This window comes from Sceloporus occidentalis, unplaced genomic scaffold, assembly GCF_023333645.1.
Source record: "Sceloporus occidentalis isolate IW3139 unplaced genomic scaffold, rSceOcc1.0.p SCAF_4, whole genome shotgun sequence".
Classification (NCBI taxonomy): domain Eukaryota; kingdom Metazoa; phylum Chordata; class Lepidosauria; order Squamata; family Phrynosomatidae; genus Sceloporus; species Sceloporus occidentalis.
Window position 1 is genome coordinate 87,507,147 of NW_028316984.1, and position 24,650 is coordinate 87,531,796.

At 44.3% G+C, this 24,650-nt stretch overlaps 1 protein-coding gene across 2 annotated transcripts in view; it reads right to left on the reverse strand.

Annotated features, from left to right (window-relative positions):
- LOC149314268 (acyl-CoA (8-3)-desaturase-like) overlaps nucleotides 1-23,037 on the reverse strand; it is a 36,618-nt gene extending 13,581 nt beyond the window's left edge. The window contains exons 1-6 of one of the 2 annotated variants that reach the window (XM_089520762.1): nucleotides 22,738-23,037; nucleotides 12,383-12,493; nucleotides 9,974-10,171; nucleotides 9,041-9,142; nucleotides 8,759-8,887; nucleotides 2,604-2,664 (exon numbers count right to left, since the gene is read on the reverse strand). In XM_089520762.1, the coding sequence (XP_089376888.1) occupies nucleotides 2,604-2,664; nucleotides 8,759-8,887; nucleotides 9,041-9,142; nucleotides 9,974-10,171; nucleotides 12,383-12,493; nucleotides 22,738-22,941 (805 nt within the window). In that variant the 5' untranslated portion in view covers nucleotides 22,942-23,037. Of the gene's footprint in view, nucleotides 1-2,603; nucleotides 2,665-8,758; nucleotides 8,888-9,040; nucleotides 9,143-9,973; nucleotides 10,172-12,382; nucleotides 12,494-17,876; nucleotides 17,901-22,737 lie in introns of those variants that run through there. The other variant, XM_089520763.1, reaches the window with a different exon arrangement.
- Nucleotides 23,038-24,650: the final 1,613 nt, after the last annotated feature.

The window sequence follows — 24,650 nt, forward strand, 5'->3', positions numbered from 1 at the left end:
GAGAAGCGTTGGCTGAAATCTCAACTCATATCTGATAAGATACTTCATAGGACTTTTCTTAGGTCCTATCAAATGGCAATAGATGCAGCCAAAAAATCTTTCTACTCTGCATCTATCGCATCTGTGAAATCTCGTCCAGCTGAGCTGTTCAGGGTGGTAAGGAGTTTAACACAACTGCCTCCCACCCAGAACCCTCTATTAGAGTCAACCATAGCTTACTGTAATGCTTTTAATGATTATTTCACAGATAAAATCTCTCGGATAAGAGCTGATTTAGATGCCAACTTTAAGTCAGAAGCAATGAGAGAGGCATCCAACGCCTCCGCCATTACTGTTAGACTGGATCAATTTGAGTCGGTAAGTACTGAGGATGTGGACAAGCTCCTTAGTAGTCTGAAAAAAACGACTTGCCCTCTTGACCCTTGCCCATCCTGGCTGGCTGTCCAGGGGGGTGATATAGTCAAGCTGATGCTGAAAAATATAATCAATGCATCCTTCAGGGAGGGTACCCTGCCTTCTTGTCTTAAGGAGGCAGTGGTCAGACCACTCTTAAAAAAGCCCTCCCTGGACCCTCTGGATAGAAATAACTATAGGCCAGTCTCGTTGTTGCCATTCTTGAGCAAGGTGATCGAGAGGGCGGTCGCCAATCAACTACAGGCAGTCTTGGATGAAGCTGATTATCTGGACCCATTTCAAACCGGATTCAGGGCAGGATACGGAGTTGAGATGGCCTTGGTCACCTTAGTTGATGATCTCCATCTAGGCATCGACAGGGGAAGTGTGACCCTGCTGGTGCTCTTAGACCTCTCAGCGGCCTTCGATACCATCGACCATGGTATCCTTCTAGAACGCCTGAGAGAGTTAGGTATCGGAGGCACTGTTCTACAGTGGTTCCGGTCCTACCTCTCAGGCAGATAGATGGTGGCGCTAGGAGACAGTTGCTCTTCTAAAAGAGAGATAAAATTTGGTGTACCCCAGGGCGCAATATTGTCTCCTATGCTGTTTAACATTTACATGAAGCCGCTGGGAAAAATCATCCGGAGACATGGGGCAGGATGTTATCAGTACGCTGATGACACCCAAATATATTTCTCTATGTCTCAAACTGATGCAGTGTCTATGGATGGCATCTCTCCTCTGAATGCCTGTCTTGGGGCGGTAATGGACTGGATGAGGGAAAACCGACTCAAGCTGAATCCAGGTAAGACGGAGGTACTTGTTATAGGAAACCCAAGCCCAGGTATGGAATTATGTCAGCCAGTTCTGGATGGGGTCACACTTCCTCTGAAAGACTCTGTCCGCAGCTTAGGGGTGCTCCTTGACTCGTCGCTTCACCTGACAGCTCAGGTAGATGCGACAGTCAGGAGCACTTGTTATCAGCTTCGGCTGATACGCCAGCTGCGCCCCTTCCTGGAGCAGGGAGACCTTGAAACAGTTGTACATGCGCTGGTCACCTCTCGATTGGACTTCTGTAATGCGCTGTATATGGGGCTACCCTTGTGCCAAGTTCAGAAACTTCAACTTGTACAAAATATGGCAGCCAGGTTAATTACAGGTACTCGTCGTACAGATCACATAACACCGGTTTTGAAATCCCTTCACTGGCTGCCAATTAGTTTCCGGGCAAGGTACAAGGTGTTGGTGATTACCTTCAAAGCCCTACATGGCTTGGGTCCAGAATACTTAAGAGATCGCCTACTTCCATACTGTCCGTCCCGCACTCTAAGGTCCTCGGGGAAGAATCTACTTCAGCCAATAAAATCTAGGCTAACTTCAGTCACCCAGAGGGCCTTTTCCATCGCAGCTCCGAAGCTATGGAATGACCTGCCGAAGGAGATCCGTGACATTTCTACTCTTACAGCCTTTAAGAAGGCTCTTAAAACGGATTTCTTCCGGCAGGCCTTCCCTACCTAGTTCTACTCCCCATTTACTGTGACTTATGTCACTCTGTCCACCAATTCTTCTCTTAAATTTAATGAGAAGAATTAAATTAAAATTAATTAAAATAAAATCCTTGCCTCAAGAAAAAGAGCCCTCCCTCCATGACATCACCATCAGACCTGGGAGGGAGTGAAAAAGAGAGGCCCAACTTCCATCAGGCCAACTGTGAATGTACTCACTTCGCTCTCTTTAATTTTATTGTATTTTATTTATTTATTGTATTTTATTTTATTATCTTTATTTTTACTGTTGTAACCCACCTGGATTCCTTGTGATTGGGCGGGCTATAAATAAATTATTATTATTATTATATTATTATTAAAGTTGTGAAAGGGTCCCTGGATTCCTATGGCAAATTAGAATCACCATTAGGCAACCATGCACAGAAACTCTTCACACATATATTCACTCTATATGTACATACAGAAAGCTGTCTCAGTTTTCTATATGAGCCACCTGGCTAGAGTATGGGCAAGCATAACAACAACAACAACAACAATTTGTATCCTGCTTTCCCCTCCAAAACTGGGACTCAGACTGGCTTACAATTTAAAAGAACAGTACAATTAAAAACATGCAAAAGTCTATGAGCTGGTTTCTTTGGTGGCCTTTTGATTTAGAAAGCAATACTTGGTATTGGGGAAAAAAGAAGTAATACTCACGGATGAAGAAGTATTTGTGCTGATGGTTGTAAGGCATGAATTTCTTTTTCTTTATACCAAGCTGAGAAGAAGACAAAAGGGGGGGCCACAGCAAGTCAATGGGGCTCTTCTCAAACACAGGGCTACCCCCCCCCTCCCACTGACTGAAATATACCCATAAATCTCCTCAAAGACTCCTGGGCCTACTCAAGCTTTACTCTTGCAACTCTCTTTCCTGTGCACATTCTTTGACAGCACTAGCTCAAAGCAGTTTGTGTGTTTCTGTATCAGCCCAATGGAGGAAACATGGTTATGGCACTGTCTCCTGCAACCCCTGTATTTCTTCTGAAGCTAAACCTTTATGTCTACTTTTAATGCTTGTCACACAACCAGGCTCCTTAAATGAGAAAATTCAATTTAGGAAATTCCCTAAATAATCACTGTCAGCAGGGGGAAGCAGAGTACCAGGCTCTGGGAGCAGCACGGCGGGAACAATCTTACCAACATAAGCATATCCCAGACTTAGAAACTCTAATTCCAGTGACTCTAATCCCCTTAACTTCATTTTGGCACATGCCAATTAACAACATGCCAGTCTTAGCATAAAAGCTTTGTCAGGTGCCTGGATTCCGTTAATATAAATTGGAAGACTCAAGTCATCTCCTTGATCATCAGAATACAAGATCACCTTTTCCTGTTGGTAACTGAGCATTTCTCTCAGCTGACCATGATGCTTATCATTTCAACAGAGCTTGGAAAATGCACCTTTAAAAAAAATTTCCTTCCAGAATCCCCAGATAGCACTGAGATTAAATTCATCTCCATTACCTACCTTCTAAAAGACGTTTGCATTTCAAGAGACTGTAAGTCTCCGCACAGGACTTTGGTTCCTTCTATTGTATACTCTGTGTTGTTTTAGTTATCCGATTATATTATATTACATTTGTGTACTGCTTATTAGTCTACTTAAGCACTCCCTAAGCATTGCCCCCAACAAGGTGGGTACTCATTTTAGTGACCTGCAGGACTGAACTCACAATCTTGTGACCCTTGAGACTGTGAGAGGCACAGTGCCAGCATTTAACCACTGCACCACCATGGTATATTTGAAAGGATTCTGGAAGTTGTCATCCAAGAAAGTAAGCACTACATTTTTCCAGGCTCTACATTTCAGTTTCCACTGGGGAGTCTGGAAACAAATAGTACCAACCTGAATAAGTAGTCCCAACCTGAAAAGATAACCACTCAAGAACACCCACTGCCCCTGAAGCAGAGAGGGTTCCTGGGTTTGGAGACAGAACAGGGGGCAGGCAACAGTGGTATATCACAAGACAGAGACAACCACAGTCCTGCTAGAGATCAGGCTGGGTTTGCTTCAGTCCTGAAAGCCTTTTTCCTTTGGAAATGTCCCTGCTCAGATGGCTCTATGCCTCACAGCCCTGCAGGAGATGTCCAGGGTCAGCTTGCTACTTCCTCTCACCTTTTTAAGGCCCATCCTGTGCAACCCTCACAGTCTAGCTACTGCAGGTTGAGTATCTCTGATCCAAAATGCTTGGAACCAGAAGTGTTTTGGATTTTAGATTTTGCAATATTTGCTTATACATACTGAGATATCCTGCAACTTGGACCCAAGTTTAAATACAAAATTCATTTATGTTCCATATATACACACATAGCAAGTATTTTTGATAATTTTTAACATGAAATACATTTGCACACACTGAACCATCAGAAAGTAAAGCTGTCACTGTCTCAGACACCCATGCAGACAATTTTGAGTATTTCTGGATAATGATTTCTCAACCTGTATTCTGTGGCCTCTGGTGCTTAGCTCAAGCCTTTTTCTATTCAAGCCCAGTTTGTACTTTTGTGTCCATCTCAGTTCAAAGGCACCACAATCTCTTATCTACTTTGTATTTAAGATTTTACTGGTTTTTGATATTCCAGAGACCATTGATTGTCAGCCCCAACCCAGCCACACACCCTATATATGACACTCTTCCACCCTTCCCAATGATCCCCTATTGTGGCCAAATTTGACCCTCAGAACCCCCCCCCCCTCCCAATCTCCATCATCTCTGGTCCCATATTTTTCCTTGCTTCCCTTCCTTGGTCTCTGTAGCCTTTCCCTTTCTTGTTCTGGGGAGGAATTTTAACTAAAGCAATTGTGAAAAAAGTACTAAACAAAGACAGTAAAGAAGCCAACATGTCACAAAAATCAAAGCAGGCAAGGTGAAATCACTTCAGGCAAGATCAAAAGTAACCTGTCTGACAAGAATTAATTCCAAAAATGCCAAATGAAACACACATTGGGCTCCTGAGCATCCAGAACCATCAATGTTTTGATAGAAAAATGAAAGATGAGAAGAGCAAGTATCATGCCTACATTTTAGACAAAGGCAAGGTCAGGAGGAGGAGGAGGCAGAGAGGCTTGGTGTATTACAGATGTTAGTTTTACATATTGTTATGGCATGAATGGGACTTTCCCAGCCCAGCACCCTACAGACTACAACTCTCATCATCCCTAAGCAACCTAAGTCTTGGTGGCTGGGAACGTTCAGAGCTGGAAACACAACTTCCAGTTCTCAAAAACAGCATTTTCACTTTAAAATATTACACCTGAGGAGTACAGACATTATTTTAAATGAAAACTGCATTGGGGAGTGTAATTTTCCTTTTAGAACAAGGCCCACTTTCCCCATGAGCTTTCTTTTCAAGAAAGGATGGGTAACTGCAGTGGACTTAGGGGTTTCTTTGGCAGTCCGTGTAGCCTCTGGAGAATTTCAGGGCCAGAAAATGCATTCCATTGGACATGGCCACAAATCCACTTTCAGTTTTGGGGGGAAAATGGAATTTTGATAGCAAACTGCAAGGAGAGCTCTTGCAGCCTCTTTAAAAGATGGAATTAAAATGCACCCACTATTGGCTATGCTGGTCCAGGATAATGTTTTTATCATGCAGGGGTAGGGCACAGTGTTACTCTGGAACTGTATGCACATACACACATACACACACAGGCTACAGAAACAGGAAATCAATTTTCATTTTAAGCAAATTGCATAGGCTCCTTGCAAAAGGCAGTATTTGACCATGTGGGGAAGAGGGGTTGGCTTTTTTTGGCCATCCATGATGTAGCCCCTAGGAGCAGAAAATTGGCCTGGACTCACTCTGGTTGCCCATTTCTGCCCTAATAAAAGTTCATGATTAGGAGAAGGATTAGGAGGTCCTGGATGTTGAGGTTTTCTCTTGTTTCTGAATAAATTATCCATCCAAAGGTATGTATTTATTTATTGGATATCCCACCTTTTCTCCAAAATGGGATTCAAGGCAGCTTCAGGGTTGGCTGCGTATGCACGTATGTACAAATGCATTTGTAAATTAAGTAAACAAGACAAAAGACATCTTCAGATTCAAAACCACTCATACCCAAAGGAGAGCTGTTCACTCAAGAAACCTTCTGGCTACTAAGAGAAGACAGAAATGCATTACAATATCAGTTGTAGTTTTATAATTGCCTGGAATAAAACCAGAACTTAGAAAAGTTACTTTTTTGGACTATAGCTCCCAGAATTCACCAGACAGCCTTGCTGTCTCTTTGGGGTTCATGAAGCTATAACCTGGGGGGGGGATCACTTTTCCAATCTCCACATTAAGAGACGTAGCGGGAAATAAGGCAACAACTAACAACCCACATGGCTCTGCTATTAAGTTTCCTTCTTGGCAAGCAAGAAGTTTTAATGGATGAAAGGAATGCCTGAGACAAAGCAAGCCTTCTGGAATGCCTCCATGTACCTAAGTAATCAAAGCAATATGGTCTTGAAAGGAGCTACTGTACTTAGATTCATGTGAATTCTTTCATGCATAAAAGGCATTCCCATTCTATTAAGTGGAATCTTTTTAATAGGGCAGTGGTTGTTGTTTTTGATCAGGGAAATGACGAATAAGCCATTTAGACAAATCTTTAGTGACTGGCTGTACGTCCACCCCACCATTGCTCTCAGAAATAAATTATCTCAGGATTAATTTGACTAGGGATGGCATCTCTCCTCTAAATGCCTGCTTGGAGTCGGTAATGGGCTGTATGAGGAAAAACAAACTCAGTTTGAATCCAGAGAAAACGGAAGTACTAGTGATAGGCTCTCCCGGTCTGGGTGGTGAAATTTGTCCACCCATCCTGAATGGGGTCACGCTCCCCCTGAAGGACTCAGTCCGCAGTTTGAGGGTGCTTTTGGACTCATCGCTCCAGTTGACTTCTCAGGTGGATGCGATGGTCAGAAGCACCTGCTACCAGCTTCGGCTGATACGCCAGCTGCACCCCTACCTTGGCCGGGGGGACCTTGAAACAGTGGTACATGCTCTGGTAGCCTCTCAGTTGGATTTCTGTAATGCGCTCTACATGTGGCAACCCTTGTACCAAACCTGGAAGCTTCAGCTAGTGCAGAATATGGCAGCAAGGTTGGTCACTGGATGCTTCAGGGCTGACCATATAACACCAGTTTTGCAAGATCTCCATTGACTGCCTATTCGCTTCCGGGCACAATACAAGGTGTTGGTTATAACCTATAATAATAATAATAATAATAATAATTTTTATTTATATCCCGCCTTTCCAATTGCATGATCAAGGCGGCTTACAAGACAAGAAACAATAAAATACAAGTAAAACATCACAATATAAAAAGTTTAAAAACATCATTACTAGGGGTAGGAATGGGAATCTATACAAATCACAATTCACTAGGGGCAAGAAAAAGACAATATATTGCACTAATCCGGGGTCGAAAAACAGAGGGCAAGGAGCAGAGAAAAAACACTATTACCTAAAGTGAAAAAGCCAACTGGAATAGATGCGTTTTTAATTGTTTCTTAAAAGAAACTAAAGATGCAGAGGAACGGAGCTCTACAGGGAGCTTATTCCACAATGAGGGGGCGGCGATAGTGAAAGCCCTCTGTGAGGTCCTCACCAAATGGGATTTAGGGACCTCTCCCACCACACAGGAAAACAGCAGGATAGCTAAAGGGGAGCAGGGAATGCTTCTCATTGCTCCAATATTTTGCTACCATCCCAAAGCCTCTGCCATTGAGCAAACTGCCTCACTCTGCCTAATGCTAAAGTCAGCACTGCCTGTACCACACAGCCTTTCAAAACCTGTTGGATGTTGACTGCCCTTACTTCCACAAGAGCTAGAACTTACCTTTGTTTTTAAAAGAAAAACAAAACCTAACAAAACAAGCCATTACTTTGTTCACATTGTTTTTCACCATAGGCTTCCTATTGTGAAAGGACTGAAACCCTTAAGATGACATTTCTGGCTTGCACTGAATTTGACAGAAGACCACACTGATTTCACTGTATTCTGGTTGGATATTACAGTTTAAGGCAATGTAGGTCAATGTGAATAATCCAACAATTCATAGTTTTATTTCTATGATTCACCAAAAAGCCACAATTTAACAAAATCCAGGCAAGGAAGCTTTTCAAAGACAATTGACTGGCAATGTCTGAATCATAAAAGAAAACCAAATAAAAGGCAGATGGTGTTCGGCAATCTTTCAGACCACAACAACATCCAACTGGAATTAAGACAGTGACCCAAAGCTTTGCAGAAATCTTTTCCACTGCCAGTTCAGAGGTTTCATTCTCAGTGTCAAAGAACAAATATTCAGATTCTGAGTAAATATACTTTAGTAAGCATACTGGCCATAAATCTAGTAATTGCATCCAAATGGCCAAAATGATATAACACTAGTGCAAACATATAAATGTTTACAAAGGAAACGTATTATCACCTCAGCTACGGTGAAACATTTGTTATCGTTGTCCTCTCTCTGTTTGTGTAATATTGTAAGACTTGTCTTTCCGCCATTTTCAGACCAATCAAATTTAAACAGGATGATGGCATTATTCAATCCTTTCATGCAGTACCAAAATGCACAGAGACTAGTGTCAAACAAAGTTTTCATAGTTGGAGGGGTGAGGGATGGCACACATATAATCCTCCCAGAGATTGTTGGATTGCAGCTCCCAGCATTCCTCATCATTGGCTATATTGGCAACAACTTATGGAAGTTTTGCCTCAATAGTATCTGGAGCCCCACACAATTCCCCCTTCTTGCCTTATGACATCCCCTGTTTTCCATTCCCCATGCCACTGCCAGAGTTCTACAAGACTCACCTCCACTGAGAGTTTCTTTCCCAAGGCAAAAATCAAAGGATGCATGTTAAGATCAGGGTCCTTGCGAAAACAATTTGGTTTCGCATGGTGCTGGAAATGCCAATGATTCCACCAGCTGGCTGGGGCCCCCTGCAGAGAACAACAGAGAAGAGAATATAATCTACAAACATTGCTTTCTCTCCTGCATAGAGAACACAGCAAAAACCTTACACCAAGAGGCCCAAGTGTTTATGAGCCTTCAGGTAAACACCAAGGAACAGGACCTTCAGCACAAGGACTCACCTTCAGATGTCCGATTACAAATTTGTGAACCCAGTGGTTCCATTTAGACTTGCCAAAGACTGAGAGGTGTCCCAAATCATGCTGCAGCCAACCAGCTTGGGCCTGGAAAAGAACAGTCTTGCTAGCATAATCAAAATCCCACCAACATACACAGCACTTTTCATCATGAGCCAAAAAAGTAGGGAGGCAGGTTTCTGCCCCAGGGAATTTATAATCTTAAATTTGACAGTGGGAAGAAGGAGAGAGATGGGAGAACTTAGAATAAAAGAGCCCTACAAATATACTTAATACATGAAACTCCCTCCTTAGAGAGATTAGGTGACCTCTTTTTCCTGAACTTTGGGACAGAAGCCAAGACTGCCTTTTTCCATCCATCTTTAGTGATATTTAATGCTCTTCTATTATGCTCTCTACCCGTACTTTCTAGTATTACTGCAATGAATATATTACTCCTGTTCATTTTTGTAGTGCAGATTTTTTTTAAAGACTTCAGTTTTTATTGCATATCACCCAAGGTGCCAGGGAGGCACAAGTTCTTATCAATATATTAATGGATGACTAGTGTGTGTAGACTTGGCTATGGGTGGGCAGAAAAGTAAGAGTTAAGTCAGAAGCCTGATGGAAAGGTGAATTCCGAGGAGAGATTATAAAGTCGGGGGACATCACATAAGCAAGCCAAGATAGCCTGAGAAAAAAATAGGAGAATAGACAGCATTGTTTAATGGAAACAAAGTTCTTGGCAACAAAGTGTGGTAAACTGAAGAAAAAAAGGAACTAAAATCAAATAGATGCCTGTCTTCATATAGGGCTACAGATGCTTTGTGTGAGCAATCTCTGCCTTGATCCATGAGCACCCCAATGGGGAGGGAAGAGATCTTACTGCAACACCAGCCTCATTCTCTGCCTTATGCCATCCTGATCAATAGAGGTTACCTGGACGGTGCCAAGCAGCAATCCAGAAAAGAGAAAAGGCAGCAAGGAGGCTCCAAAGTACCACATGTTGAGCCAAGCAGCCACGTCCAGCAGCAAGATGTGAATGAGGTACAGGAGGAAAAAGAGACGGTTAGGTTGCAGGAGCCCCATCTTCTCCACAGTAGCACGGAGTTCGCGGAAATCCTCGATAAGATTTTTCTGTAGGGACAACACAATGTTAAAGCTTCCCCTGCTCTGAAAAGAACCTTCCACAGCTGATTTGCCCAACCTGGGGCCTTCCAAATGTTCAGGGGTTTGGCCTCAAAATGTAAGACCTGTGGCAGGGATACAGTGATGGAGGTAGGGCCAGGGAATGTCCCTCCCCTCTAGCAATCACATGCAATCAAACAGGATTTGTGTGCAGAACCACTCAAGGGAAGCTAGCAACAACAGGCAGCAATTATGCATATGCTAGTATCACACTTACCAATGTGGTGTAGTGATTTCAGCATTGGACTACGACTGGAGTTCAGTCAGCCATAGATAATAATAATAATAAAATTTTTATTTATATCCCGCCCTTCTAGAAATCAGGGCGGCTTACAACAAGGATTAAAATACAGTCAATATACATACAGTCAATAAACGTTAAAATACAGTACAATAATTATACAGAAAAATAACCAACAAAAAGCCCCATAGCCCAACCTCTTGGCCACGGAAGAGGAGGGAGGCCCACAGGATTTTATTCGGGGAATGCCTGTTGGAACAGGAAGGTCTTTAAATCCTTCCTGAATTGGGCCAGGGTGGTAGACGAGCGGAGCTCGGTGGGCAGCGTATTCCAAAGGGCTGGGGCAGCTGTGGAGAATGACCTCCGTATAGTGGAGGCCAACCTAGCCCCAGGCACCTTCAGTAATTGCTGCCCAGACGTTCTGAGGGTGCGAGGCGGAATGTATGGGGAGAGGCGGTCCTTCAGGTATCCCGGGCCCAAGCCATTTAGGGCTTTATAGGTAATTACCAACGCCTTATATTGAGCTCGGAAGCGAATGGGCAGCCAATGGAGGTCTTTCAGAACCGGTGTTATATGGCTGGTCCTGGGAGCACCAGTGACCAGCTGGGCTGCCATGTTCTGCACCATTTGCAGCTTCCGAGTTTGGTATAAGGGTTGCCCCATGTAGAGTACATTGCAGAAATCCAGTCTCGAAGTTACCAGAGCATGTACAACAGTTTCTAGGTCCCTCTGGGCCAGGTATGGGCGCAGTTGGCGAATCAGCCGAAGCTGATAACAGGTGCTCTTGACCGTCGCATTCACCTGAGCAGTCAGGTGAAGCGACGAGTCAAGAAGCACCCCCAGACTGCGCACGGAGTCCTTCACAGGGAGCGTGACCCCGTTCAGGACAGGTGGAACCACCGCCATTCCTGGACCAGGGGAACCTATCACTAGTACCTCCGTTTTCTCTGGATTCAATTTGAGTCGGTTTTCCCTCATCCAGCCCATTACTGCCTCTAGACAGGCCACGAGAGGAGAGACGCCATCCCCGGTCACTGCATCAGTCGGAGACATAGAGAAAATAATTTGGGTGTCATCAGCGTACTGATAACCCCGCGCCCCATGTCTCCGGATGATCTCTCCCAGCGGTTTCATGTGACCCGGGGCAAGTCTCTCAAACTCAGAGGATAGCAATAGCAACCCCCCTCTGAAGAAACTGCCCAAGAAAACCCTATGATAGGTTTACCTTAGGGTTTCCATAAGTCAAAAATTACTAGGAGGAACAAAATAAAGGCTCACACTTGCAAATGCATTAAAAATAAGAATCTTGAGTGCAAAAAGGAACAAGATTTTGGAACAGGTGGTGAAAAAATGCCTTGTACTATCATTTTGCTAAATCAGATTTGTTATTACCATTTTGCCACTTATAAAGGAGTCAGGCTTAAACTCAGTAGAAAAATAGTGGAGTAGGAGTTGAAGGTTTGATGTACCAACTCCAGAGCCCTGCTTTATTTCACACAGATGTCTAATGGTAACATTTTAGTTATTTTTATAGTTACAGCGTTATGACAGAAGGGAAAACTAACCTCATCTGGTCCAAAGGCTGACACTTGGGGACTGTGGTAGGTTTTAAAAATGTATTTTGTATGACAAACCAAAAGTTTATAGCATTCAGATTTTCAAAAGTTAAAACTAAAGAAGGAATTATTTCAGTTACTTTTGGAAAAAAGAGAACAATTTGAAACAGTAAAAGCAACTAATTTTGGGTCACTTTGCCATTATAACAGTAATTAACTGAGTTTTTGGATGACTTTTAAACTCTGGGTTTGACTGGCTTCTCTTCCACCTATGCCTTGCCATTTTACACCTCTGATTTGTTGTTTCCTCAGCCAAGATCCTCTCTCTTTTTGTCTCAATTCCAGCTCTTAAAGGAGGCTTACATTTTTGCCAGGTTCAAAGCTGGGCTGGTCATCTGCAAGTTCTCCAATGAGCAAAGGCTTCATGTACTTTCTCACTACAGTCTTGTCCAGATGGAATGCTGTGAAGGGATCCTGAAAGCAAGAGAAAAGAGAGGGCAAGTTAAAACAATGGATCTCTTAAAGAGAAACAGGTGAATATTTAAATTCTGCATGGAAGAAGGCATAGGCAGCAGTCCTATTGTTATTCCAGACTAGAGTGGAACTGTTGAATCAATTGGATTCATCTCTATACTGACTCACCATTTGTTAACCGATTGAATAGATCTACTCCATTTAGGACTAACTAACAGGATTCCAGCGAAGATGCCTTGCAACTGTCCCTAAAACCTAGCAGCTAGATAAATGGGGGAAAGCCAAATGACTGGCCCAAATTATCTGTGCAATTCTTACTGAGCTAACTCGATATACTCCTCTTAATAACCCTTCCTATTCAAGCAAAGCATTCAACCCAAGACTTGGATCTCACATAATTTGCTCTAAATGATAAAAAGTTATTTATGGTGATCTTTTCTTAACCTAAACCCCCTTTTGGGGAGAGTCTCCTTTTCCAAAAGACATCTTTCCTTAAGTGCTGAATATTCATATTCTTTCTCTCCCCCACTGCACGCAACTCTTCAATGATGCAGTTGATTCATATTTTGGATCCCAGTCTCAACACTAGTTTCCTTGGCTTCTCAAACCTATTTTGGAGACATTCTGAATGGGTAATCCTAATTACTCTTATTCCACCTCACCACTAGGTGCTGCTGTAGAAACATATTTGGGTTCTTTCTGGGACACATTGCCACTGATCTCATTTTATTCTGGAACAAAGGAACTTCAGATTACTGAAGCCACCGAATTACAGTTTATCAGGATGTTCACTTCTATTAAATCTGAATCAAGGTTTTCTGTCACACTTTTCAAAGGATTTTCTACCACACTTTTGTGGGTTAATTAGCTCATCAATGCCGGGATGAATGTGTGTGTGTGGTTTGCCTTCAAATTTATACATTTATGTTTGATTTTTTAGCCACTCTGAGACCCTTTGGGGCTGAAGAGCGGGGTATAAATACTGTAAAAAATAAATAAATATTTTCCAATTTATAGCAACCCTAAGGTGAACCTATTGTGGACTCTTCTTGGCAAGTTTCTTCAGAGGGGGTTTGCCGTTGCCTTCCTCTGAGGCTGAGAGAGTGTGACTTGTTCAAGGTCACCCAAGTGGGTTTGCACAGCCAAGCCAGGATTCAAAGCCAGGTCTCCAGAGTCACAGTCTAATGCTCAAACCATTACATAAAATTGGCTCACGCCAGGATGAATAGGTACTGTCAATCACAAAACTGCAACCATCTGTACTTTGAGCGTTTCACTGCACTTCAATCACATTGTTAACTCCTCCACCACCCATTCATATAAAAACTACAAATGAGAACTTCTTGCACCTGATGAAGTAGAAAATGTATGCTATAATGAATTTCTTAGACTTTATGTGTCACAGAATCCCCCCCCCCTTTTTTTTTTTTTTAGGCCTATCACCTCTTCAATCATTGTGGGTTATCAAACCTTGAGATAGTTACAATACTGGAATGGATACTGGGCTTTGCAGAAATGCCAGAAAATAATGTTATATTTGCAAGAACAAACAGATGTTATGGAAGGCCTTCTTCCTACCAACTCCTGTTTATTTCTAGTACAGGAAGGAGCAACTATTTCCTCGAGTCCTGGCCCAGTCTCAGAATTAGGCAAAGTGAAGTGTTACTTATCACAAAGAGGCTGCTCATGACAGATTTTATTGTTTTTGTTTTTTTAAAATTATATACAGATATAATGAAAATAATGAAATAATCAATATGAACACCAAATATTACATGCAGACTCCCCCCCCCCACAAATGCAATGAAAGCTAGGCCCCTAATATGTACCATGTTGATTTTGATTTGTGGCCAATATGGCTACCTCTGCTTTTGTATGAAAATACGATAAGACTGAAAAGTAGTGATAAATCCACCTTTCTGCAAAGCCCTGTTAATAACCTGAGCATTTAAAATTTGCACATCTGCCTTTCAGGGATGCACACCAATATCAGAAGAGATGCTTAAACAGCTAACTTGAGGAGCATAAATATATTTTGTGAAATAGTGTTTTATTTCCTGATATTTCAAGCTCCCCTGCCTTCAGCCTCCAGGCTACCTCTGAGAGATTGTTTTGTTTTGTTTTTAAACAAGGGGTAGGCAAATGCAGCTGGTCAAGGGCCAATTTTCTCCTCCTAGGACCCTGCTGGGACCATACAGACTGTGAAAAATCAAAACCAGAAACTCAGGAAGTGACTGCAAGTCTACTTCTAGCACTACAAATGGTATGTGATTTATTAAACAGTGCAGGGGAGAGGATATTACAATGTATTTAAAAGGTGAATTGCTACATCTGGTGGTTTTCATGTTGTTGCAATTTATGGTGAGCCTAAGGTGAACCTATCATGGCGGTTTTCTTGGCAAGATTTTTTCAGAGGGGGTTTGCCTATGCTCTCCTCTCTGGGAATGAGAGAGTGTAACTTGCCCAAGGGGTTCCCATGGCCAAGCGGGGATTTGAACTGTGGTGTCCCAGAATCCTAGTCCAAACCATTATACAGTAGGCCCTTGGTATCCACTGGGGTTTGGATCCAGGACCCCTCCTTAGATACCAAAATCAGTGGATGCTCAAGTCCCATTTATATATAGTGCCTTAGAAATGGTGTCCCTCATATAAAATGGCAAGATCAAGGATACTGTGGATGATAGAATCTGTGGATAGGGAGGGCTGATTGTGCCACACTGGCTCTCTCTAGATTCGGAGCTTTCAGAAAAGGCCATTTACCTTTTTTCCTTTTTGGCCACAGAAAGGGTGGTCCAGGGAGTTTAGACAGGATCAGGGCCATGCAAACTGCCTTGGGGGCCAGATGCAGCCCTGAACTGCACTTTTTACCCATCCTTATTTTAAAGTAATGCCTTTATCATACTGATTCCCTTTCTCTCTGTGCTCTTTTATTCCAGTGTCTGTCTCTGTTTGGCACATGAAACTTAGGAGAGAAATTAATTTCTCCACATCTGACACAGCATGCTCACACAGAGACTACCGTACTTCCAAGTTACAAAAGGTTCCTTTTCTAAGAGAAATTCTCTGCACAAACGTTTCCACTTTTGTTACTGGAGAGCAGATCAGGACACACTGACCCACGCTTCTGTTTAGATGGAGCTAGGGCTTTAAGTGGCTCATAGCCAAGAACTGGTTCCAAAACTGATATATAACTGCTTCTAACTGGGCGCAATGTGCTTCATTAGAAAAGAGAGCGAGGGGAAAAAGCTTATCTGAATGGGGATGGGGTGTGTGTGAAAAAGCGGTATTCCCCCCCCCTTCCCATCAGTTTTCTGACTGGAAAGGGAAAGGGGGTTGGTTCACCGGCTGAGCTGTAGACGGTGGTACCACACATTTCAACCAATCGTAACAATGGTAGTTGTAAAACCTGGCAACAGAGTCAAAAAAGAGGGAGAGGGGAGGGAGGAAATGGAGAGGGATCTTGTTGCAACAGCAGCTTCTCGGAATCAGAATTCCTAGCCAAGCAGCGGGAGACAGATGGGGAACCACCATCTTTTTTTTTTTAAATCATGTCAAAATCTGCCTTTTAGGTAGCAACTCCCTTTGGAGAGAGGGGAGGAGAGAGGAGAGGAGAGAGGAATTCAAATTCTTGTCTTACCTAAACAGAATTTTAGGATTTTATTCAGCTTTGCTCATAAATGACACATGCAAGAGTTAATGCTTTCTGCAGGACCTCAAGGCTGCTCAATCCAGACCAAAGAAATAAATAATCTGGCTGAATGAGAAAAGCTATATAGCCATAATGGCCATTGGGTCTGAATAGTGCTATGTCCCTAACAGACTGGGCAACAATCCATTCTGCACCAATACTGGTTGTTATTTTCCATGTTGCACCATTATCTTAGTAAGGAGACCAGAGTAGTTGCCTGACTTGTTGGACTGCAGACTCACTGTCAGCACAAGAACATCTGATTCCATGCACAGTCCAGCCACACAGTGTATAAACTAACCCTCTCCACCACCATTAGGAGAGCTTAAGGTGCTGAGTAGACAAAATATTGGATTAAAACAAAGGTGAAGAACCTATGACACTCCATATGCTGGTTGACTGTAGCTCCTGTCACCCCTCATTGTTGATCTACTGATAGGGGCCAATGGGAGTTGGAGTCCAAAGCCATTAGGGAGGCTACGGGATTCCAATTCTTGAATTAAGACCTAGATTCAAATCCCACTCATGGTTTATCTTTCACCATCATGATCAAAATCCTGTTAGTGCATTACACTAGTGATTGCACTTTTTCTAGAATCGCATAGCACTGGAGCAGGAACGCAGACAAAACCTGCCAGTTCTGAGCAGCATATTTCTTCAGTGCCTGACTTCCTTCAAGGTTACTGTGTCTGGGGCCTTTTTCCTCCTGCCACCATCACTGGTGTGATTATGTTGACATGGTGTAACAGCAGATTTCCAGTCCATATTTCCTAGACTAGATGCGGATCACATTGGAGTCAGCTGCAGAATATATACTGATTTCAACCGCCCAAGCCTATGCATTAAAAGTACACATGGGCCTGTTACAGACTGCCAAAATAAAGCTGCTTCGGGTCTCTTTGGAAGTATGCTATTTAAATGATGCATGGGTCCTAAGAGTCCGGAGGTCGTGCCAAAGCCACACTCCATTCCTAAGCACTGGAGTGCAGCTTTGGTGCAGCTTCCGGATTCTTAGGATGCATGCATCATTTAAACAGCATACCTCCAAAGAGACCTGAAGCAGCTTTATTTTGGCAGTCTGTAACAGGCCATAGCTTTCTGTGTTAAAAGCTGCCAGAAGGGCAGTAGCGTCACTAGGGTTGTGTGGGCTGCACCGGCTGACACCGCTGACTTTGGGCCTCTACAGATGCGGGGAAAGGAGTAGACAGAGGCCGCCCCTTTCTCCCTCGGATCATGGCCGCGCCAACCAAATGGTGTGGCAATGAGGCACCATGAAAAAGGAGCCATGAAACACAGCTCCTTTCTCCGCCACTGCCAAGACGCCATTAGTGCCCTGGAGCAGTGCAGTGACATGCCTTGTGCACCGCGCTGTTTGGACGCAGCGTATGAGACACATCATCGGTGCATGCGCCGTCTGAACGCACGCATGCCAAGATGGCACCCAGACAGCGTAGTAGGGCTCAACAGCATGCTGACACTCCACTCTCCCGAACCCTAATTTCAGCCCCAGGCCGGCACATATTGCCAGTCTGTACCAGGCCTTTGTTACTAATTAGCAAATTAGTTCCCATTTGCGTAACCATAGCTGAAGCATGAATATCTAACAGAGTCCTTGGTAAATACTTGCAGTGTCGCTTTATCTTTACTGGTATACTAAAATGCCTCAACTAAATAACCATTTATCCATTTACTTGCCTTCTAAATAGACTTTCATTGAGTTCCGTGAAGTAAAGCATCGCAACATAAACAAAGACAGTGTTAATAGAAAAACAATGTCCTTATGTAATGATGCTGCACTGATACAGCCATGTTTAGAGCAGACCCATGAAAGCAGTTCACAGAAATAATGAAACGCAACACTTATGACAAAACATCTATCCCACTGATTTCAACAGGCATATATATTCTAATGACTTATTCTGGATTTAACCACAAAGTTTTAATGATAACTTTGCCTAAATACTTGAAAGGCACCAGATCCTGTATGATCTTGGAAGCTAAGCAAGACCAGTCCTGGATAGTACTTGACTGGGAGATGGCCAACAAATACCAGGTGCTGTAGGCTATATTTCAGAGGAAGGAACATGCAAATCCACCTGTGAGTATTTCTTGCCTAGGAAAACCCAATGAAGGTGCACACATACACACACACTTCTTCTGCTGCTTATTACTACTACTTCAACATCCGTTTCTGACATTTATCACCTAGACACCACGTACAGGTAAAATTATGCGTACAAAACCCAACACATCACTTCACTTGGACAAACACATGCCTAATATACTTTTCACTCAGAAAAGTTGTTCTCAGTGTGGCACTTTTCACTGCATATAGAATGCTAGTCTATCAGGGGGAAATATCCTACCAAGACCTCAATCAGAAATGTTAGTTTTCTATGTGCAAGGAAGGGCAGCAGTTAAGGCCAGGCAGTTGGGATACCTAATTAGGTTCCAGGGCTCAGACTAGCCCTCAGTCTTACAGGCTCTGCTGGACCCCTCCAGATGTGGGCATACAACAAAAGCTTAAGAAAGTGCTGGTGCTCCCTCACTTTCTTTTAACTTCTGAGGGCAGCAAAGGTCCAGCACAAGGCTGCACCTGCACACAAGTCAAAAACTATATTATGCACTTTTCTTGAGCAGAGCTTTGAAAAAGTCACTTTTTTGTACAACACCTCCTAGGATCCTCTAGCCAACATGGACACTGGCCATTTTTGCTGGCAGATTCTGGGAGCTGTCATCTCCCAGAAAGACACATTTTCCAAGCTGTGTTTGAGATGCGGATGCGGTGACACAACAAAGCTGCAAGAGGAGATCTGGCAAACCAAGGCTGCTGCCATTCTGCAGAAATAATGCAGTCTGGCATTCCTTTAACTGTATGGCTCCATATATTTCCATGTCACTGGAATTTTGTATATATATTAATTAATCAGCTTAAAACAACCTAATTAATTGTTCATCATCTTGCTTTTAAGAAATCCAAATGAACACATCTTGTTGACAGTGGTTGCTCACATCTTTCAGCACAGAAAGAATCTCTTCTCAACACCTGAACAAACTAGGATTTCTTGGGTATAGGATATAAAATCTTGAGTTAGTGATGTAAATGTACCCACACTAAACCATACTTCCACCTTCTTTCTTTATCATATAACCACTGATATTATAGTATCTACACTATGCAAGGCATTCTTCAGTGTAACAAATCTAGATGAAGGACTTTGGTGGGTCTCGGGTACAGCACCCTTATGGGAAAGGGCATCCATGCAAACTTGGAAGTCTCTTTGGGATTCTTTAGAGAAAAGAGGATTGTGAGTTCTTTGTGAGGTTTTGTACTGGAATCTCATGATCCATCACACAGGGCCTAGTGAAAATGACATGCAAATTCTGAGCCAAAAAGTCAGACTACCAGAAACTGAATGGTAGTCAAAAGCTTTCTGTACAAAAAAAACCCCATTCCTGATTATCCTGGGCAAAAGTGGTAACAGTATTTTGTTAACAGTATTCATAAAATATATTTTCATGAATCTTCACAGACCTACTGCCAGTCACACAGAAATTTATTCCACTATTTCTTCCCCTCTGACCAGTGTTAGGATGTATTTGAACTTCTTGGACACTGTGAAGATGCTAGGACAATTAGAGGAGACCTCTGCAGATTTGGAGACCTTGGGATATGCCCATTCTTGAAACTCTCTGTTAGAACAAAATCAATTTCCAACCTATAATTCAACACAAGAAGACTGACAGAGAAAAGGCTGTCCTATAAAACAGAGGACCATCTACAGTTCAACACAGGGGAGACAGATTGAAGAACTGGCGATGCACACTTATTTCTGTTAAATGTAAGCTACAGGAAAAGAGATTCCACCTGAACATTAGGAGGAACTTCCTGACAGTAAGGGCTGTTCGACAGTGGAATGCACTTCCTCGGAAGGTGATAGAGTCTCCTTCCTTGGAGGTCTTTAAACAGAGGCTGGATGGCCATCTGCCAGGGATGCTTTGATTTGGATTTCCTGCATGGCAGGGGGTTGGACTGGATGGCCCTAGTGGTCTCTTCCAACTCTATGATTCTATGATTCTATGATTGTTGCAGCTGGTTATGGGAACCAGGGGGCTGAAGAGCAGAACCCTTGGTGCCTTTTATCCTCTGAAGTCATATGTCAACCTTTGGAATGATATGCTCCCTTCCTAATTTTTGATCAATGTAATAAACATCTGTAACTTCTTTCTTTCCATTATTTTTAACTGAGATATATTGTGTGAGGGGTTTTTTTTGTTCTTCCTCTTATGGAATGTTATGCACTGTATGACTTTATTATCTAGATAAAAATATTTATTACTTTAAAAAATAAAATGACACGAGGCCAAACAGAGCTGCTCTTCTGTTTGGATGGCCTTTTCCCTAGATGTGTTTTTTACAGCAGTGAGAGGCATTTAGTTGCTTCACAAGTACAATGACTTGCTTCCTAAAGCCCATGAACATGTTGGACTCTTACATGCTGTAGTAACTCTCAAGGCTTCTCATTGCCAAATGTCTTGCTGCACATGTGGAGAGGCCTACTGCATTAATAGATGCCTTCAAAACTGTGACAGAACCATGGCACATTTTCATGAAAGATCTAGTCCATTCCAGAGTATCTCTAACTCACAACACCATTCAGCCACTGGTAAGTTGGGTTCTTGAAGACTTTATGGCCTCATCTCTCATTCAGAAACCACGCCTTCCCTTCTTCCACACTTGCTACTCTCTGACACAGACAGACAGTCTGTGCACAACCATGTACAACCTATGTGGCTTTTACCCAGTACATTTGTCCCCAAATAACTAAATATTCCAAAGTATAAACTTATAGCAAACCCATGCTACTGATGAATCTGATAATGTGTCTCTGACCCTTGGAAGGTCACACCACATGCTTGTTTTGAGATGTTACTGAATATCTGGTTTTGCTGCAACCTACTAACACCTCTAAATCAATGATTCTCTACCTTTTGTCCTCTAGAGATGTCCGGAACTTCAGGTCCTAGAATTTGTATGCACTGGCTAAATTGGCAGGAGCTGGTGTAAAATCATCTGGAGGCCCAGAGGTTGAGAACCGCAGCTCTTGATGTTTTGCCTATTTCACTGCTTGGGAAAGGACCACTCTGTGACTTCCATTTGAAGCCGTGGTCAAAAGCACTCGCCTCTACAGTATGTGAAACAACAATAGGATGTTTCTAGACACATACAAAGCTTTTCCAACTCAGCAGCTCCAACAAATTCCTACCCAAATTGGAGAGCAGGTTTCAGGCTCAGTCCCTATCATGTTTTTAGAAATGCACCCCTAAGAGACTCCAAGGAGCTTAGAGTAGTAGACCCTCCCCATGAGGAAGCCAATGGGCAACTCTTGGTGTGGGACCTTCAAGGCAGTGTACTAAAGTGGCAAACCCAAAGAGATTTCCTAGGAAGCCATAGAGATCCCACACATCCAAGCAGCACTGTGAAGGCAACATCTCCTCCAGGCCTAGGCACCTGGCTCGGTAACGCCCCTGTCACCAGAGCAGACACACACACACCCCTATTCCCAAAGCTGGAGAAGTTACCTTGGGGGCGGGAGTGTATTACAAGTCTCATCTCTCCACAGCCAGCAAGACCACAGCAGCTAACAAGAGGGAGAGGGTCCTGAGAAGCGTATTCCCCCCACAAATGGGTGTCTCTAGGGGCTGCGAGGACTGCACCAGGTGCCACCGTCAAAAAGGTGCCACCACTGCTCCCCAAACACCTGCCTTTGGGCAGAAACAGGCTGAGGAGTTCGCTTGTGTCCCTTTAAATGAGGGGCAAGGCTGAGTGGGAGGAGAAAGGAGAGGCCCCAGGTTTCCAATTTTATTTTAAAAGTTAGATTTTAAATATCTTTTATTCTTTTAAAATCCCCTTTAAAAACATCACATCTCACCCAAGGTTCACTTTGGCCAGATGAAACTGCGTGCAAATAAATGCATCTAGGCTCTGCATAGGACACAGTAGTTTAAAGGTGCTAATGTTACGTCCCCAGGGTTAGGATAATAACATCAAGTGATCTGTGGGAATCGCGATCCATGAGTAGCGTTAGTCCCAGGACCCACTGCTAAGGATTCCGTGGGGCCTGAAGTGGGAGGAGGCCCATGGAGGGGGAGAGACACCTTCAGGCCTCGCCTCCCCCGGAGAGAGGCAGGCGGCTGGGGGAGAGGGGTCTTGCGCTGCCTTCAGGTCATTTCTGACTCACGGCGATCCTAAGGCAATCCTCTCCTGGGGTTTCCTTGGCGAAGTTTGGCATGGCCTTCCCCTGAGGCTGAGAGAGTGTGACCTCTTGCCCAAGGCCAGCTGCTGGGCGAGTGCCCCCCACAAAGTAACTTCCACCCAGCTCTGCCTGTGATTCTGCCAGAGGCTGTGTGAAGGCCCTGCCTGCAGCAGCAATGCCAGGGAGAGAGCCCTCGGAAGGGGAGGGAGAGGAAGAGGAAGAGGGAGGAAGGGGAAGAGGAAGGAGGGGAAGGCCGCCCCCACTCGCCCTCCCTCCTCCCCGCCTGCCCCGGGGCTCACCGTGGCGTCCTGCCCGGCGTAGTGGCTGATGACCCTGGAGCCCCCCGGGTGCCTCTTGTGGAAGCGGCTGATGTCGTAGACGCGGCGCTCCACCACCAGCCACCTCTCCTCCGACCGCCCGGAGCGGGGCTGGATCTCCTCCCAGGTGAAGCGCCTCAGCCGCCCGGCGCCAGCCGCCTCCTCCGCCGCCGCCTCCCCGGCCATCCTTCCTTCCTTCCTCCTTCCCGCTGCCCGGGGCCCACCGCCGTCCAGAGAGTGGCCCGGCAGCGCCTCCGTCCAAAGGGACCCAAGGCAGGACCCACCACCGCTGGACTGGCAGCCGGGGCCACGCCCACCCCTGCCCTCATTGGCTCCCGCCCCTTCCGAAGGCCACGCCCCCGAGAGCCCATTGGCCAAGACGCGCCCGAGCTCTTCGCCGGGTGTGGGCGGGGCTAGGCCAGGGCGCGCGCAGGCTGCTTCTTGCGAGGTGGCTATAGGCAGCGCCAGCTGAGTCTGTGATGTTTATCGCACTATACTCTTATAGTGCTACTATTCCACTTTGACTGCTCTAGCTGCCTCCTGTTGCATTCTGGGATTTGCAGTTTTAAGGAGGGGTATTTAGAATTCTCAGGCACAGAACTTCTCTGCCTGAGAATTCTAAATACCCCTCCTTAAAACTGCAAATCCCAGAATGCAACAGGAGGCAGCTAGAGGAGTCAAAGTGGAATAGTAGCACTTTAAGAGTATAGTTAGGACAGAGTTTTAGATTAGATTAGCTTGTCCTTAGTTAGGTCTTAGTCCTGCTCAAAATGAAGGAGGAGATTTGAGGGTTCCTCTTGACGGAAATGTAGGACGTGTCCTGGAAATGGAGGCCATGTTCCTGGGAAAGGAGGACGCCCGGTCGGTCACCCTGGCAGAGAGGGCTTGAGCCTCGGACTAGGACTCTGAGGTCTCAGAAGGAGCCCCTTCTTGTTTGGCTGCTGGGATTCAGATGTTATCTCCTGGCTTCTGGGAGGCTTTGTTCCCAGGGCACACACAGAACTGCCCTCCGGCAGCAGCACCTTCAGAGAATGCCAGCCTGGCACTAATTAACGCTGTCCTCTCAGATTTCCCCCTCCTGAAAGATGGTTCTAGCCAAGGGTTGGAAGAGACATTGAGGAACTGGAGCGTGTCCAAAGGAGGGTGACTAAAATGGTGAAGGGTCTGGAAACCATGCCCTATGAGGAACGCCTTAGGGAGCTGGGTATGTTTAGCCTGGAGAAGAGAAGGTTAAGAGGTGATATAATAGCCCTGTTTAAATATTTGAAGGGATGTCATATTGAGGAGGGAGCAAACTTTTTTTCTGCTGCTCTAGAGACTAGGGCCCAGAGCAATGGATGCAAGCTCCAGGAGAAGAGATTCCACCTCAACGTTAGGAGGAGCTTCCTGAGAGTAAGGGCTGTTTGACAGTGGAACACACTCCTTCCTCGGAGTGTAGTGGAGTCTCCTTCCTTAGAGGTCTTTAAGCAGAGGCTGGATGGCCATCTGTCAGGGATGCTTTGATTGAGAGTTCCTGCATGGCAGAATGGGGTTGGAATGGATGGCCCTTGCGGTCTCTTCCAACTCTACAATTATTCTATGATATGCCCTCCCTACTCTAACTGGATTGAGGCAGGGGCATGGCAAGATCGCACCCAGGGCTGTGCTTCCCCAAATTATAATTTTGTCTCACCAGATTTACCAGGAATCTAGTGCACTATCAATAATTTAGGAAACCTTGGCTTTTAGAAATATAATTTAGGAATCCAAAGAAAGGCGGCAGGGCAAAAAGGGCATTATTGGTCAAGGAAATGTTAACACAGATACAAGAGATAAAGGTGTGAACAACTTTAAAGGTCTCAATTTGCAATCCAGAGGCATTCCATTATATACCCAGTGCCTGAACAAACAAGGAG